The sequence below is a fragment of the Plecotus auritus genome (genome assembly GCF_963455305.1).
Source record: "Plecotus auritus genome assembly, chromosome: 7".
NCBI lineage: Eukaryota > Metazoa > Chordata > Mammalia > Chiroptera > Vespertilionidae > Plecotus > Plecotus auritus.
Genome location: NC_137774.1, coordinates 30599844 through 30618356, shown reverse-complemented (window position 1 = coordinate 30618356; position 18513 = coordinate 30599844). Strand labels below are relative to the sequence as shown.

Below are 18513 nucleotides of genomic sequence, written 5' to 3'. Positions count from 1 at the left end.
AACGCCCTAGCTGGCTTGGCTCAGTGGATAGAGCGTCAGCCTGCGGACTGAAGGGTCCCAGGTTCGATTTCGGCCAAGGGCACATGCCTGGGTTGCAGGCTTGATCCCCAGTAGGGGGTGTGCAGGAGGCAGCCAATCAATAATTCTCTCTCATCATTGATGTTTCTATCTCTCTCTCCTCCCTTCCTCTCTGAAATCAATAAAGAAATATATTTTTTTTAAAAAAAGGAATGAAGGGCTGCCATATGCTATAACATGGATGAACCTTGAAAACATTATCCTAAGTGAAAGAAGATAATCACAAATACCATATATCATATAATTCCATTTATATGAAACTAGAGGCCTGGTGCACGAAAATTCGTGCCCTCGGGGAGGGGGGGTCCCCTCTGCCTGGCCTGAGCCATCTCGCAGTCCAGAACCCCTCAGGGGATATCCACCTGCCGGCTTAGGCCCACTCCCTGGGGGATCGGGGCTAAGCTGGTAGCCAGACATTCCTCTGGCAACCTGGGAGCCCTCAGGGGATGTCCAACTGTGGCTTAGGCCCACTCCCCTAAGCCGCAGATATCCTTAGCGCTGCAGAGGCGGCGGGAGAGGCTCCCGCCACCCGTGAGCCCGGCTTCTGGCTGAGCGGCGCTCCCCCTGTGGGAGCGCACTGACCACCAGGGGCAGCTCCTGCGTTGAGCGTCTGCCCCTTGGTGGTCAGTGCGTGTCATAGCAACCAGTCATTCTGCCATTAGGGTCAATTTGCATATCACCCTTTTATTATATAGGATGTCCAGAACAGGCAAATGTACAAAGGCAGAAAATAGATTAGTGACTGCGTGGTGAGCGGGGGAGGTGATGGATCAGGGATTAATGGGAAGTGATAACTAATGGGTCCAAGATTTATATCTGGGGTAATAAAAATGTTCAGAAAATCAGATAGTGGTAATGGTTGCACAACTTTGTGAATATACTAAAAACCACTGGTTTGTACACTTTTAAAGGATGAATTTTATGGTCTGTAACTATATCGCAATAAAACTTTTTTTTACATGCTACTATTTGTTAGAACCATATGAAATTGTCATTTTTGCAGGATAAAAATTGAATATTAGCAATTTCTTCAACTTAGTGGATTACAGAAGCCATGTTCTTCCATATGGGAAAAATAATCCAGGATCTACCCATTAATTTAAAAAAAAACAAACAGCAGCAGGCAAAGATTTCAAGGTGTTTAAATGCCACACAGGAGAAAGCCTTTAGATGGCCCACTCCAACTTCTATATATATTCACATCTAATTAATTTATTTTTTAAATTTTTTTATAATTTCTTTTTAAAAATAGATTTTAAGTATAATTATAAACAGATATGTAAATGTGATAAGACAGTAAAACACTTTGCAATTTGACCTTTCTATTCTCTAAATTTAAAAAATTAGTTCTAGTTAGTTTATTAGAACTTCCAAATGGCATTTTTCCATGACAGATTCAGTAAATAAAGAAGGTTAAGCCTTCTTAGAAGTAAGAAGAATTATTAATGCATAACTAATAAGAGTAGTCAGGCTCTAAAATACACTCATTTAGCCAGCTAGGATGCCTTATTAATTACTACCAGCTACTTACCCAAATGCAATGCTTCCTGGTACCTCTTGGTATCGAAGTACAAAGACACTAGTCTTGCCTAGGAAAGAGAAAAGGCATTGACTGATGAAAGAAAGAAATCAAAGATTGATAGTCACAGAACTGTTACTGTTAAATATTCAAGTCCTGATGATAGCATCAAATTCAGTCCAAAAATATTTATCTAGCCCATAGTATTATCTCTTATTATGGGCAGTGACTGACTATTAACTTTATGATGTTGCAGCTTACTTCTCTAAGTTAGCAGGTCTGTCATAAAACTTCATCCAGAGCAATTCTCATAAATGAGACTACTAGCAATAATTTTTGGGTGCCTGGATAACACAAAGTTGAAGAAAATACTTTTATCAGGATGGTGTTACTTACACTCATAGTCTGCCTAATGCATAGAGACCTGAAAATAGTACTAATGTAGGCACATACCTCCAAAGCTTGGCGTAAAAATGTTCTTTTCTCTGATTTGGCCCATTCGATGCACTCTAAACACAACTCAACCTGCAACAGGGAAGAGACAATACATGCAACATTATGTCCTCACATTCCTCCCAAAAACTTTGCTTTGGAGAATAGCTTTAATTTCCACCTTACATATTACTCATGTTGCTTTATTTAATGTCTCAAGGGACATGCCTTGATACACAATCTCAATGTGTAATGGTTACCCTATCTAATAAAAGAGTAATATGCAAATTGACCATACCTCTGCTATGCCCACAAGCCACGCCCACCAGCCAATCAGGAGCGAGTATGCAAATTAACCCAACCAAAATGGCTACTGCCACGGAGCGAGCAGGAGGCTTGGGTTTCCCCGGCAATGGAGGAAGCCAAGCTTCCCGCACACCCTGGCCAGCCCTGGACTCCGCTCAAGGCTGCAAAGTTTCAATTATAGAAGATAAATAAGTCCCAACTAAATTGGCGGCAGCCACAGAGCTGGAGAGAGCAGGAGGCTTGGGTTGCCCCCGGGGATGGAGGAAGCCAAGCTTCCTGGCCTGCCCTGGCCTCCGCTCAAGGCTACAAAGTTTCAATTATAGAAGATAAATAAATCCCAGATACCAGGGCCTCCGCTTGGGTGGGGGGGGGCGGGTGTGGCCAGACTGCAAACCACCACAGGCCCCTCGTCCAGGCCACCCCACACCCCAAGAGAACCCCCACCCTGATGCAGGACACCTTTCAGGGCAAACCAGCCAGCCCCCACCTGTGCACCAGGCCTCTACCTATCTAATAAAAAGAGTAATATGCAAATTGACTGTCACTCCAACACACAAGATGGCTGCCCCTATGTGGTCAAAGATGGCTGCCCCCATGTGGACACAAGATGGCCACCACAAGATGGCCAGCAGGGGAGGGCAGGTGGGAGGGACCAGGTCTGCAAGGGAGGGCAGTTGTGGGCGATCAGGCCAGCAGGGGAGGGCAGTCAGGAGGGACCAGGCCTCTAAGGGAGGGCAGTTGGGGGCAATCAAGCCTGCAAGGGAGGGCAGTTAGGGGTGACCAGGCTGGCAGAGGAGGGCAGTTGGGGGCGACCGGGCCTGCAGGGAAGGACAGTTGGGGGGGACCAGGCCTGCAGGGGAGGGCAGTTAGGGGTGACCAGGCCTGCAGGGGAGGGCAGTTAGGGGCAATCAGGCTGGCAGGGGAGCAGTTAGGCATCAATCAGGCTGGCAGGGGAGTGGTTAGGGGGTTATCAGGCTGGCAGGCAGAAGCAGTTAGGGGCAATCAGGAAGGCAGGCAGGCAAGCAGTTGGGAACCAGCAGTCCTGGATTGTGAGAGGGATATTTAAACGTGCAGTCGGACATCCCTCAAGGGGTCCCAGATTGGAGAGGGTGCAGGCTTGGCTGAGGGACACAGGGACACACACACACACACACACACACACACACACACACCCATGCACGAATTTCGTGCACCGGGCCTCTAGTAGTATTATAATGGAGACCCAACGAGGCTTTTTACACAACAAGTATCTTGGTGCTTAGATTGTATTCCTCTGGAAAAGTCTCATTGTTGAGATTCCTCTTCTACCTTTCCCAGAAGAGACCCAGCATTTCCAATATATGTAGCCCTGGAATGTAGAGTTCTATGATGGCTGAAAATTTTTTAAATCAGAAATTTGCTCCCAAATAGTTGCAAACAGTAACAATAATGTTTTAATGTGAATACACTGGTAATAAAGGGGAGAAATTCTCAGCCTAAGCACAAATGCCTTGTTCCTAGCAGTTGCTTGTAAGACTTAAAGGGCCCAGCTGGCTCTACCCTTTCAGATTCTAAGAAGTGCAACTAACAAATTCATCTAGCCCAGCAAACTTTAGCTTTTATTAAAGGGAGCAAATAGAACTTAGAATTAAACGAACACTTAAACAGGCTTTTAAGCTTTATTTATAGGTACTCTGAATGCCCAGTTCTATCTGCCACCTAAATAGTGATGTAACGTGCAAAGTAACTTATTTAAAGTAGGGATCTATGCTAGATGGTCTAAATGCCATCAGGTATCCTTGACATATTAGCTTTGACAAAGTACTTATTAGGTACTGCAGGTCTTACATTACTTCCGTTATTGCAAGTTTTTTATTAAAATGCTAATCAGAGCATAATATAAAATGAAATTCAACTTTCTGGAGAACTAATTTCTAATACAACAGGTTTTTGCTGTTACTGTTGTTTTAAATATATTTTTATTTATTTATTTCAGAGAGTAAGGAAGAGGAAGAGCGAGAAACATGAAAGATGAGAATATTGATCAGCTGCCTCCTGCACACCCCCTGTTGTGGATCAAGCAAGCTCACAACCTGGTCATGTGCCCTTGACCAGAATCAAACCCAGGACCCTTCAGTACACAGGCTGACACTCTATCCACTGAGCCAAACTGACTAGGGCACAACAGGTTTTTGATGGAAATCCAAAGTTCTCTCAAGAGATGTTGTAAGGAGAGAAAAGCAAATGGACAGTCCAAACTGACTCATCATCTGCCTTTAAATCCTAAGTCAAAATTCAATAAATAAATGGATGGCTGACATTAAATGGTATTTAGAGGATTCAACACTGAGATTCAATGAAACCTTTACAATTCATTGGAGCCCTCTGGTGGCTACTTTAATCTCCAACCCTAAACACAACTGGCCTCATAAAAATTCTACAAAAACTAAAATAAAAGAAAGCCAATCACAATTTCAGAGTTTTGAGTTATGTTCTGAAAAGCCAAACTCAAAGTAAGATTTCTGTTCATGACATGAATAGAACTAAAAGTATTTTACTGGCCCTAGCTTGTTTGGCTCAATGGATAGAGCGTTGGCCTGCAGACTGAAGGGTCCCAGGTTCAATTCCAGTCAAGGGCACATGCCTGGGTTGCACGCTCGATCCCCAGTAGGGGGCATGCAGGAGGCAGCCGATCAATGATTCTCTCTCATCATTGATGTTTTTCTATCTCTTTTCCCTTCCTCTTTCTGAAATCAATAAAAATATATTTTTTAGAAAATAAATAAGTAAAAATAAAAATATTTTACTGTATAATTTAGCAACAAAAATACAATAGTCTTTTATACTATACATCTTGAGGGGGCTACAAAAAGCTTACCATCAATTTTACCCAAAGAGCTTTTCAAACACAAAAAATGAATAATACCTAATGATTCAGTAGTCTAGAGATTGGCCACTGATGTATATTCCTAGTTAAAAACAAACAAACACTGAATTCTACTACAAAATCTCACCTGTCCCCATTTCCCCTACAGTCCAGATGTTAAGTGACTCACCCAGGATTACATATCAGCATTGGGATCAGAACTGGACCCTATCTCTAGTGCTCTTTCTATGTCAAACGAGCCTTAAAAAATTCAGGTCAGTACAAACATTTCTGCTCGAGCACAGATTTTTGTACAAATGAACATGAACTGCATGTCTGTTATCAATTACAGGTACATGATTTGCATTGTTTAGGACTATAATTGGTGCTTCAGTTCTAAGGGGGGAAAATAAAGGCCCTTATGCCACAGCTATTTTGTCCGAGGCTTTGTGCTTTGTTCATGCTAACCATGACTGATAAAGGGGCTAAGAATGCACACCCATGCTTCTGGAGGAAGCCAGCCCTCACTTGAGTACAAAAGCTTGATGTGGTCAAAATTAGATATTTATGTTTTAAATCAATATATTTAACTATTTTTTTAAGTTCTGTTAACTAAATTCCTATGGGGGAAAATTACTGTTCTAAGTCTAAAACTCTCTAGCACACACTCCTTTTTTCCATTGAAATAACTGTTTCAATAACAGGATTTTTGATGTAAGGTTTCTTAAAATGTACTATTTGTTTCAGTTAGACTATAGCAAAAAAAAAAAAAGGCTTCCCATAGGCAATTTCCTAGAAAGCCCTGTAAGTTCAGGTAAATTCTGGAATTTCAGTTCACTATTTGGCAAGGATTTGATTGTCTTCTTTCTCTCCTCCTCACCCCAATTTTCTACTCCCCTCCCCTTAACAACCACCCCACTCCCACTCCCCTGCCCAAACCCCAAACCCAATACATATATGCTTATTTTCTAAGCTCTAAACCTTAGTACAGAAATTGACCCAAACCTAATCTGAATCGTATCAGCTTTCAGAATATAGCAAGCTGCAGACTGTTCTGTAGATATAACTTACGGTTAGTCCCCAAATAGAAAAAAAGCAAGGAAAAGCCCCTCCCCCATACTCTTGGTACCAAACTCGCCAACACAAAAGTCTTAGCTCTCATAAAAGTGTTCTAAAACTTCCTATTTTGTCTCAGGCCTCAATATTACTATGAGAGTGATCCACCGGTGTGTGATTCGCTCCTCTATCCTTTACCATCACTCAATCAAAGAATTTTCTAAGATGAAGACTACTAGTATATCCAAGTCAGAGACCTGTAGTCACCTAAATAAATGTAGTTAACAAAGCTCTAGGTTTGGCTCAGTGGATAGAGTGTCAGTCTGCAGACTGAAGGGTCCTGGGTTTGATTCCGGTCAAGGGCACATGCTCGGGTTGTGGGCTCGATACCCAGTAGGGAGCGTGCAGGAGACAGCCGATCAGTGATTCTCTCTCATCATTGATGTTTCTAGCTCTCCTTCTCCCTTCCTCTCTAAAATCAATAAAAATATATTTTTAAAAAATAGTCCTGCTACAGCCCGGCTGGCATGGCTTAGTGGTTAAACATCGACCTATGAACCAAGAGGTCACTGTTCAATTCCTAGTCAAGGCATATGCGGGGGTTGTGGGCTCAATCCCCAGCGTGGGGCATGCAGGAGGCAGCTAATCAATGATTCTCTCTCATCATTGATGTTTCTACTTCTCTCTCTCCCTCTCCCTCTCCCTTCCTCTCTGAAATCAACAAAAATCTATTTTTTTTTTAAAAAAGTCCTGCTACATGGATGAAGACTATAATGATAATCATCCCCTCCACCCCAAAATCAGCCTATACTTAGCACTAAAATGTCGTAATGACATAATACCTAAGAGTGTTTCCTTTCATCCTAGGAAAAGGAAGAAAGGGATCTACTTAACAAAAACGTAATATACAATGAACAACAGCAATGTACAAACACAGTTAAGGGAGAGCCTAACCAGACATGGAGCCACATGATATAAAGGCAAGTAAATCTCATCAGACAGTGATAGGTGAATACTAAATTATGATTTGGAAAGATTTCCATAAAGAAGTAGGAGAACTGACTGTTAAACAAATGCAGTTCTAGCCACTAAGTCAGCTCTATGTTATGGGAAGGGACAAATTCCAGGGACCAGTGTAGAAAGGAGCAGCTTGGATAATTAACTTTTTCTGCCTAAAAAGTTCCAACTAACATTTATTGGTTTGTTTCAAGCTATCATTTAGTCAGCCCATTCTAAAGGCACCCTATTTCAAACAAAAGATGGTGGCACTTTTTCATGAGAACAAAGTATAATTTATTTTATTTTATTTTGTTTTATTTTATTTTATTTATTGATTTGAGAGAGAGAGAGGAAGGAAGAAGGATAGAAATAGAAACATCAATGAGAAAGAAACATCAATGGGCTGCCTCCTGCACACTCCCTCCTGGGGATCAAGGCCAAAAACCAGGCATGTGCCCTAACTAGGAATCAATCCAGTGACCCCTTGGTTCATGGGTCAATGCTCAACCACTGAGCTACTCCAGCCAGGCACAAAGTACAATTTAAAAAGAACATAGTTCTGCTAGAAACAAATCAATTTGAAGACTTCTCTACAAATAAAGTTAGTTTATGTTATTTAAAAGACATAATTTCAAAGTAGAATCTTAATGTCCTAGTTTCTGAAATGCCTCATTATTTACTCAATATGCTACTATGCCCTTTCATACCTTTTAGTTGTACACCCAGAGGCCACAGCAAACAATTATTCCTGCAGATTCAAGTAACCACAATATACTCTGCTTGAATCTGCCACTTTTTACAGAGTAAGTTTTAACTTTGGTAGAGTCTCCTTCCCCTGAATTGCAGTAAATGCAGCTATCTTTGAAAGGGTTGGAAGAGGCTCAGTGAATCCAAAGAGGCACTCTTCAAACACAGCTCAGGGTCTAAGTCTGAACTTGTAAAGGACATGTACAGATACACCAGTGGCTTCCGCACACAAGACACAAACAGATGGATGCTCACCCCTCAAGAAAGGCATATACTCAGTACAAAACATGCTAAGAAGGGATGCCTCAAGACTTAATTAGTGCTCACAAGGAGCTTTGTGACACAGAATGAAAGATACCATAGACACAGAAAACATTACAAAAGTGTGGCAATGCAATACCTCAAAAGCAAGAATCAGTTTGTGACCCTGATGTAATGAGGATTCCAGGGACCACTAACAATCTCCACTTACAAAGCAAAGCATGGAACAGACCCAAAGTATCAAATGCCCTGGAACAAAGAGAAACTGACATGATAAGTCCTGAGCTGTTCTCCCAGCTGTCCCTTCTACATGAGTATCACAGTGCAGTCAGGCACTGCTTTCACTGAAACGAACTTTTTTTCATAATGTTTACCTTCTGTCATTAAAACAGCTTACCTCCTGCCCTGTAGCTGCTTCCATATCAAGAAACAGATCCAAAAGAGATCTGACAAGACGAGCTGCTTTAGCCTTGCTTATGGAATTCAAGAAGGGTCGCACATACTTCAGGAGTCCTCCAAGCTCTGAATGAAGGCAATTTAGAAAGGAAAAAAGTAAACATCAATATTAGGAACAAAATACCCATTTAAAAAATAACCCAAGATTATAAAATCAGTACTTATGTCACTGGAATCAGTCTAAATGAAACTTAGTAGGAATTTAAAACATTCTTACAAGTAGGAGTAGCAAAAATAAGCTAACAACATATACCAAATTTGTATTGTTCTATTCCCCACTCAACCACTGGATTACTATAAGGGCCTTGGGAAATGCTCATCTCTCTGCCTCACCCATTTTAATGAAAGATAAACAGCAAAGTACTCATACTCTCAGAGACAAGTTTGCTAGAACATAGAATATGCTTTGTCTCTGCCACCTTGGACAGGTTATAAGAGTTGCTTGTTTTTAATTTTCAAATCTGCCTTACCAGTTCCCCCTGAACAGAGATTTCCAATTCTAGGTTCCCTTTTTCCTCTCTTCCCAAAGTACTCCCCAGTTTAGCCTTTTAGCAATATCAGTTCCCAGGCACTCTTATGAATAAACTTTTTACATAAAAGTTAGGGTGTTGCCAAAACCGGTTTGGCTCAGTGGATAGAGCGTCGGCCTGCGGACTGAGGGGTCCCGGTTCGATTCCGGTCAAGGGCATGTGCCTTGGTTGCGGGCGCATCCCCGGTGGGAGGTGTGCAGGAGGCAGCTGATCGATGTTTCTGGCTCTCTATCCCTCTCCCTTCCTCTCTGTGAAATATCAATGAAATATATTTAAAAAGAAGAAAAAAAGAAAAAAAAAAGTTAGGGTGTTTTTCCCTTTTAATATTCCTCATTAATCTTCAAAACTAAGTCTTAAACTATGATCAAAAAAGGTTTTGATCACCTACCCACCATAAAGGTTTTCCCCCCTTGTATAAGGAAAGAAAGTGATACCGTAATTCTAAAAATTAGAGAATATTTCAATTGACAAATAAGGAAGTACTTCTGGAATGTAGGTTAAAATTACTTTAGTGCCACTGCCTCTTTATTATTCTCCAATTGTAGACTCACCCTCCTGAGAACTCTAAATCAGGACAAGCAAACTTCACCCTCCTGAGAATGCTAATTCAGGGTCCTGAAATCTTCATCTGCCTGAAAAGTCACGGGATGCATGGGACTGTGTCAGGTACAAAAGGAACCTTATACAGAGTGGAAAGGTTCATCTTTCTCTTGCCAATACTGACCTTTGATTTCCACTGTCTAAGATTTTTTCCCCATTCACACTCCTGCTCTCATGCCTCACTCATGCTGCATTCCCATCTGGAATTTCTCCCCATCCTCTTAACCTCCTAGTATGTGAATCAGATACCTTTTTAGGTCCAACTAAAGTCCTGGTAAGTCTTCCATGCCAACTCCAGACTACACTGATTTCTCCCCCTCAAAATCACTCTACATTTATGCAAATTCCAATTATATAATCATAGCTTTTAGTCTAGTGCAATGTCTCTTCCCCCACAGCATTACCTACTATGCTTGAACAATTATGAACAATCTCGAGTGACAGAAATGTTCAGAAAGCAGACTACTCCAATGTTGGTCAAACTAAATTCTTTTTTGAAACATGAGTCTATACCAGGGGTGGGCAAACTTTTGACTCGAGGGCCACAATGGGTTCTTAAACTGGACCGGAGGGCCGGAACAAAAGCATGGATGGAGTGTTTGTGTGAACTAATATAAATTCAAAGTAAAGGAGCGGAGGGGAGAGCAAGAGAACCGGATAGAACAGCCGGATCCAGCCCGCGGGCCGTAGTTTGCCCAAGGCTGGTCTATACCCTCCTTCCAAGTGGCTTCAGAGATTTGAAGACAACTACGTTTATATCTCCCTAACTTTCCCTTTCTCCAAGCTAAACATATTTACCTATTTCAACTGTTCCACCAATGTCCTGGTTCCCAAATTCCTAATCACCTTAGTTGCCCTCTTCTGAATAAACTCGTTTGTAGATATACCACTTGTAATACCCAGAACTGAAAACAGTGCTCCAGGTAGGGTGTGACCAGTAAAATTGTGTCTTAATTCTTTTCACCTAGCCACCACATGGAACACAAATAGCGTGTTTTGCTTTTTCTAACAGCACTCTCTTGGTTCAGTGAATCCATGAAGGTCTTTTTGCAGAGATAGGTAATTCCCCACCTTCCTCAGTTTTGATAAATATTTTAAGTATATAACTTTACTCTTAGCACACTGAATTTAATCTTGCTGGCTCTGATAATAACTCTAAATCTTAATTCTGTCCTGTACTGAGTCATCTACAAAAATAAGCACACCTTCTGAAATGGCTTCAGCCATGCCAGATGCTGACCAGAAGAACAAGGACAGATCCCTATGACAGATGCTAGAGACTTTCCTTCAGGTTAACAAATGATCCATTTGTCGTCATAAATTCATAACCTGTACCTGCTTTTATGGCAAATCTTTAAAACCTCTGATATATCAGATATGTAGTCTTTATCATTCCCCTAACCTAGGGGTTGGCCAACTTTTTCTGTGAAGGGCCAGATAGTAAATATTTTCGGCTTTGGCTATAAGGTCTTAGGGGGAGTTACTCAACTCAGCCTAACTGTAGTGCAAAGCAGTCATAGGTAATCCTATATAATAAAAGGCTAATATGCAAATTTTCCCCTCAGGCGGGAGTTTGACTGACCAGAAGTTCAACCAGGGGGTGGGGCCAGCCGGCCAACCTCCCACGTCCTCCCCCACTTCCCCTGGCCAACCCAGCTCAATCGGGCTCTATCAGTCCCAATCGGGCAGGCCAGCCGGACCCCACCTGTGCACGAATTAAACCCCACCTGTGCACCAGGCCTCTAGTATGTTAATAAGTAGGTATGGCTATGTTCAACAAAACCTTATTTACAAAAACAGCTGTCCAGCCACTGTCTGTGGAGGAGCCCTGCATATCCACGGTCTAATAAGGCTAACCAAGGGTGAATTTGGAATAATCTTTTCTCAATAAACCCACATTTCCAAGTGATTAAAACATACTTATCTAATAATCTGTCCCAGAACTTCACTGATGATTACCATTTTATCATGTCTATTATTTTTTATTACCTTTTTGAAAAGTGGAATAATGTTCATCCATACTGTTTTCTTATATCTCTCCATCCTCCATGATTTTTCTCAAAATAATAACAGTGGTTCTATAAAAATATCTGCTAGAACTATTCTTTTGATACTAAAAGACAGAAAATGTCAGAGCCTAGAACTTTTTATTTAAAGAGACTATCTGCTGCTCTCTCTTCTCTCACTTACCTTGGCTTTAATTCTTTCTATCTTTTTATTTTTTGAAAATCATTTTCCTTCCTGGAAAAGGCAGAAGCAAAACATGTGCTAAGCAGTGTGCCTTCTCTCTAGCACCTGCTAGCATTACAGTATTTTCTCCAAGCACTGCGTGTGTTATTCTCTTCACACTCACAGAGAAACAAATGACCTCTTAGTTGCCAAAAGACTCAGTTCATTTTTTATTTTAGCCTACTATTGTTTCTTATTCATTCTTGGTTATATTCCCTGTTTCTTTCCATTTTCACATGTACTAAATTAAATTTTTTAATTTCCACAGAATCACATAATCCCTGCCTCCTATTCTGAGATTATTTGCAATTATATGATCAGAACTTCCCTTTTAAAACCTCACAGAACTCAACATAATTTCATAGTCTCAGGCTATGAAATCTGCAGACCCTGAACCTAGGCATCATGTCTGATAATATTCAGCAATACTTTCCATCACAACTTTGCACAGGACACAGTCTGATTCACTAAGTCCCAAAATGAGTGCTGTCAGTCAGGGACCCTATCTTAAACTTTTTGAGTAGAGTACTTAGCACAGTGTTAGCCATGTATTAAACGCATAAAAATTGAAGATTCATGAAACAGACATATTTTCTGTTCTCAGAAAACTCCAAATCAAAGAAAACACAAACCTATCAATTATTAATAGCTAAATAAGGTAAATGAATGCAGGCCCCAAGACTTCCTTAGGGTTTCTATTGTATATACCTATTCATCACTCTTCCTTAGAAAGCAAGTTTTTAAAACTTCTTATTCCAATAGGATTAACAGTACACTTCTAAACTTCTCAGGTATGGATCACCAGGAAGGGAGGGCAAGGAATAAGAAAGTAAAGCATGAAAAAGGAAATTTCAAGTAAAACAATTAACATTTGGGGATAAATTTTCTGAAGCACTGACTATATACTACATGCCATTTCTAATTACCTATGCTACTGCAGGGAAAGACATTTGGATGTTTCAGCAACAGAAAAATCTTAAATCATTTCACTTGGTTCTATAATTCTTTCAAGAAAGTGACCTTATTAATTATATTTTGTATGGACTAATTATCAAAACTGTTCTCTAACTCAAAAGCTCACATTAACTGATGGGCAAAAAGAATCCATACCTGTGTTAAATAGGAGGGAAGTCAACATAAATTAAAAAAACACACCACTCACCACTGATAACCCACAAGGGGATAACTATGGGAAGTAACAACCATTATACCATGAGGCCATGAACTCTGTAGTAGGACTCCATGGGCTCAAATCCTGGCTCTCTCACATACTAGCTGACAGACCTTAAGTAAGACAGTAACCTTCCTGTGCTCAGTTTCCTCAGGTGTAAATAGATAATAGAATCTACCTTATGGAGTCGTTTCAAGGATTCAGTAAGCTAAACCATGTTTGTGCTTAAAACAGTAACTAGCCCTAGCTGGTTTGGTTCAGTGAGCAGAGGAGGGTTGGCCTGCGGACCAAAGGATCCCAGGTTCATTTCCAGTCAAGGGCATGTACCTCAGTTGCAGGCTCCTCCCCGGCCCAGCCCTGGTCAGGGCGCATGCAGGAGGCAAGCAATCGATGTGTTTCTCTCACATCAATATTTCTGTCTTTCCCTCTCTCTCTTCCACTCTCTCTAAAATCAATGGAAAAATATCCTCAGGTGAGGATTATAAATAAATAAACAAACAAACAAATAAATAAATAAAATAACCAGTAAATAGGTCATAGTAAATACTCAAAAACTGTTTTGTGTGTGTTTTTTTAAAAGACTTTTGGTCATTTTCATGTTTTTTTTCCTTTTTTAAATATATTTTTATTGATTTCAGAGAGGAAGGGAGAGGGAGAGAGAGATTAAAACATCAATGATAAGAGAGAATCACTAATCAGCTGCTCCCTGCACACCCCCTACTGGGGATCAAGCCCACAACCTGGGGATGTGCCCTTGACCAGAATCAACACGGGACCTTTCAGTCTGCAGGCTGATGCTCTATCCACTGAGCCAAACTGGTTAGAGCTATTTTTCTTATTATAGATATTTTAAATGAGATAAAGACCCACAGAAACATATCCTCCCAATTTCACACAACTCTCTACTGATTTAGCCTAATAATTTGTCATCCTTAACTGGGAAAGATCTTAGTTCTCAAGTTCAAGAAGTTTTGCTATCTTACACCTAACATTTCTTGGATAACAACATAATTTGGGGAAAAGTGATTCATGAGGTCACCTACCAGAGCTTAATACATTCTAATCAGATAAACTCTAAATTCACTGTAAGGTCACCAAAAATCATCCATTTTAAGTTTAAGCAGGCTTCTCTAAATACTATAGCTGCAGGAAAAGCTGTTCCTTTGACTACTTTACTAGTCAAAGGCCCTTCATGGTCAACAAGAATCTTATTCTAAGGACATACCCATCACCATCTGAAGCCTAGAAAGTCAATGGTTCAATCACAACTAGAATGTTTGGGCAATGATATGCACAAAGACCTAGGTATCAATGAAGAAATCTTGGGAAGGCTCTTCCCATTTAATGTCTGACTCATCCTGTAGCAGGAAAAAAAGGACATTAAGTTACTTACTTACATGCAAAATCCCTAGTCATTTCCACACTGGGAGCCTAAAGTCACTCCCCACCTTAAATACATCAGAGCTGCTCAGTGAAATCACTGAAGACTGCTGCTGCTATTGCTGCTGCCTGTATGAATGGGAATACAGCTAAAATTCAAACCACAAACAAATCCCAGATCATTAAATCTAAGAGGAACAGCTTTTCCTGCAGCTACAGAACAAAACTCTCCCATGAAAGAACTGAATTTAAAGGCCACTTAACCTCTTGCTAAAAAAAGTGAAGCTCCTATGTTCCTTCACTCCAACAAAAAATTGCAACTTCACCCAGCATTACAGGTAAAAAGAGAAAGCAATCCATTTGTAGCACTCACCTGCAGCTTGTCCAGTCTTCGCCAGGAGAGACCCCAGTTCCAGGATGCTCTGCTCTTTGACCTGCACTGCCTCCTCATCATTCTCCTGAATGTCACGCTTCACTGGGAGAAGAAAATCAAAACCTCTTAAAATTCTGACAAAAAATGAAGACTAAAGGAAATTTCACCCTCACAAGACCAATTACAAACTCAGTTAACAAAAGACAAACTCGAAAGCTTAAAAAAAAGTAGAAAAATCATGTACATCATAATAGACTCTTCTCTTTTATTTAAATGTGTCTTTCATTCTATCAGAATTTCCCTTGCCCACATACACTGAGATTTCTGTTGCAGTCATTTGGTTAAACCGTGGTCGGCAAACTGCGGCTCGCGAGCCACATGCGGCTCTTTGGCCCCTTGAGTGTGGCTCTTCCACAAAATACCACAGCCTGGGCGAGTCTATTTTGAAGAAGTGGCGTTAGAAGTTGTTTAAGTTTAAAAAATTTGGCTCTCAAAAGAAATTTCAATCGTTGTACTGTTGATATTTGGCTCTGTTGACTAATGAGTTTGCTGTCCACTGGGTTAAGACAAAATTCAAACAAAACAAGTTTTTCATACTCGTGATGGTAAGCCCCAGGCTAGGCACTATTACATGAAAATATTCAACATATCCGAGCATTTACCTGCCACAAACTAAAATCAAATGACCACGTTACTAATGACTATAAAGTCAAAAGTCAAGCCCTAACCGGTTAGGTTCAGTGGATAGAGCGTCGGCCTGCAGACTGAAGGGTCCCAGGTTCGATTCCGGTCAAGGGCATGTACCTTGGTTGCAGGCACATCCCCAGTGGGGAGTGTGCAGGAGGAAGCTGAATCGATGTTTCTCTCTCATTGATGTTTCTAACTCTCTATCCCTCTCCCTTCCTCTCTGTAAAAAATCAATAAAATATATTTTAAAAAAAGTCAAGAAACCACCCTGACCGGTGGTGCTCAGTGGTTAGAGCATCAGCCAGCACATCAAAGAGTCCTTGGTTTCATTCCTGGTCAAGGGCACATACCTGGGTTGCAGTTTCAATCCCCAACCCAGGTTGGGACATGTGCAGAAAGCAACCAATCGATTTTTCTGTCTGTCTGTCTGTCTCTCTCTCCCTCCTTCCCTTCTTCCATTCCCCCCTAGCCCCCTTCCCACTCTCAAAAAAAAAAAAAAAAATTCAATGGAAAAATATCCTCAGGTGAGGATAAATAGTCTCCCAGTGAACTTTAGGCCCGTGGAAAGCCTCCGCTGACGGGTGCTAGGGGTAAGCAGCTCTACAAAGCCTTTCAGGAAAAACAAGATCCTTAGGAGGGACTGCTGCTTCCTAACAGACTCAGGACCTGTTAAAATAACTTTGTGCTATCTGTTCCACTTTCGACTGTTAGTAACTATCCTACATCTGGAACACTGAATAGCCTCTCCAAATTTGCAGAGGTAATTTTAGTGATCATCACTAGTTATCACTTCTCTTTACAAAGCATCATGACTTGACAAAAACCAAGACTTTGATACTCCATAATGGAGTCCAGAAAAAGTAGGGCTGTCAACCATCATGACTCAAGCTCTAACAGGAACACTTTCAGGGAACTCTCTCCTAGCGTAGTGAGCAAGCAAGAGATACTCTCCTTATAATGTTTACCGTAATTCCCACTTTATAAAAGACAAAATCTAGGCACACACAAAAAATAAAACCTATGCTTCTCATAGTTCTAAATGTTAGTGTGTATTCAGACTAAAAATACATATGCAACAGGGATTGCAATGACTCTGGTTCTGCAATTGTAACTGATAAGTCAAGATCAGAACTTCAAAATGAAACACCCTTTATTTACCAGTATCATCCATTCACAAATGCACCTTAGCTCCCAGAAGGAGGCCCCCTCTTTCTCCAGGACCCCAAAGATAAAGACATCAAGATCTTGTCATTGTCCTTCCTCCATGCACGCTAGGAATACCAAATTTCAGACCAGTCAACATAAAAGCCAACATCCTGAAGGTCCCACATACACGTGCATTCTCATACTACTTGTTGATCCAAATCAAATCCGCTCCAGCTACGTTAAAAAGATCGCATTACTGCATGTGCAGTGAAGAGCTAGCTCATGCCCTAGTTGAACCCTTTATGACTGAACATTAAAAGCATTCTCTGTCATCATAAATTTATTTCTGTTCACACCTGAATCCTAGTAGAAATCTGTCGGAAGGGACTGGCTGGGGCTCCCACTGCAGTTTTCCTGTTATGTGCGAAGTGTAAGACAACTAGACCAGTGTTAAGGAATTTTTCTTCAATTCTCCCAGCTATGGCAGCCGGCCGCTTCCAGAGTTCCCTGAACTCCGCGGCTCACAACTAACTCCCGAACTCACTTCCAACCCTTACAGGGGAGAGTAGGACGATGAGTCACCTCCTCTGGCCCGGCGGTCCCACCCCAACATCTCGCTCTTTACACCCTACACGGGGGCAAAGGAACGTGGAGGCCACCTCCTCAAACCAAATGCCAACCCGCAGTGTGTGCCCCCTCGGTACTTCCCACATCAGAAGGAGGCTCCCTCTCTCGTGGAGCCTTGTGCTGTGGGTCCGGGGAGAAGCAGCAGCTCCCAGCGTCCCGTGGAAGGAAACTCCAAGAGAAGAGCGAGCGCTCGCGCTCTCACTCCCACCAGGACCTGGCGGTGCTGATAACGACGGCGGGAAATGCCTGTCCACAGCGGGTCTCGCCCGGGCCCTTCAACTGGAGGTTCTCAGACCGGGTGGCAGCAAGCACGCCGCCGGCACTGCTCCGGGTCCCGGCGGCTCGCTCGGGCCAGAGCGAGCGACAAGTCCAGGGAGTGGTGCGGCCCCGGCTCGGCCCGCTCTCCCACCCCACGCGGAGCCCACCGTGAGTCAGCAGCCCGCCAGCGGACGCCGGGGCTGTCTCGGGGCTTCCCGCCGAGGTGGGACCCCGGGGACTCCAGGGAGCCCCGAGCGGCCTGTGCCCCCGGCCCGGCCCCCCTCACACACACAGTGAGTCAGCAGCGCCAGAACCGGCTAGCCCGGCCCCGCTCCGCCGCCGCAGACCAACACAGGCCGCACTGGGACAGCAGGGCCAGGGAGGGGGCGCGGCTGCCTTTACCTATGGAGTGGAGGATGTCGATGGAGGCCTCCCGGTCGGTGCTGAGTAGAGACTGGGCTCTCTGGAACTCTACCACCGCCGCCGCCGCCATCTTACAGCTCTCACACCGTCCGGGCCGCGGCCGACGCCGGAAACACACGCCCGGAAGACCCGCCCCCGTGCCCATCCCCCCTTATAACACCCCCTCCAAGAGCACCACGGGAGTTGTAGTCTCTACGCCGTGCGAGAGGGGTGAAGGGTGAGGGTGAGAGCGGGGCTGCTCGCTGGTGGGCGGATAGCTCCCCGACACCGCCTAGCGGCCTGCCCGCGAATAAAAGAGGACGTGCCTTGTAATAGGAACTCAAGGCCAGTTAGTCCCCAACCACCCCAAAAATGGTCTCAGCCCGGATTCCCCTCGATCGCCCTTGAGAG

The 18513-nt window shown here is 42.6% G+C and overlaps 1 protein-coding gene across 4 annotated transcripts in view; it reads right to left on the bottom strand.

The window, feature by feature from the left end:
* The window catches only part of PSMD11 (proteasome 26S subunit, non-ATPase 11), a 36204-nt gene extending 17958 nt beyond the window's left edge, over nucleotides 1-18246 (bottom strand). For 3 of the 4 annotated variants that reach the window (XM_080677571.1, XM_080677569.1, XM_080677570.1), the window contains exons 1-5: nucleotides 18103-18226; nucleotides 14983-15084; nucleotides 8641-8765; nucleotides 2051-2122; nucleotides 1610-1667 (exon numbers count right to left, since the gene is read on the bottom strand). In XM_080677571.1, the coding sequence (XP_080533697.1) occupies nucleotides 1610-1667; nucleotides 2051-2122; nucleotides 8641-8765; nucleotides 14983-15084; nucleotides 18103-18193 (448 nt within the window). In that variant the 5' untranslated portion in view covers nucleotides 18194-18226. Of the gene's footprint in view, nucleotides 1-1609; nucleotides 1668-2050; nucleotides 2123-8640; nucleotides 8766-14982; nucleotides 15085-18102 lie in introns of all 4 variants that reach the window. The other variant, XM_080677568.1, reaches the window with a different exon arrangement.
* Nucleotides 18247-18513: the final 267 nt, after the last annotated feature.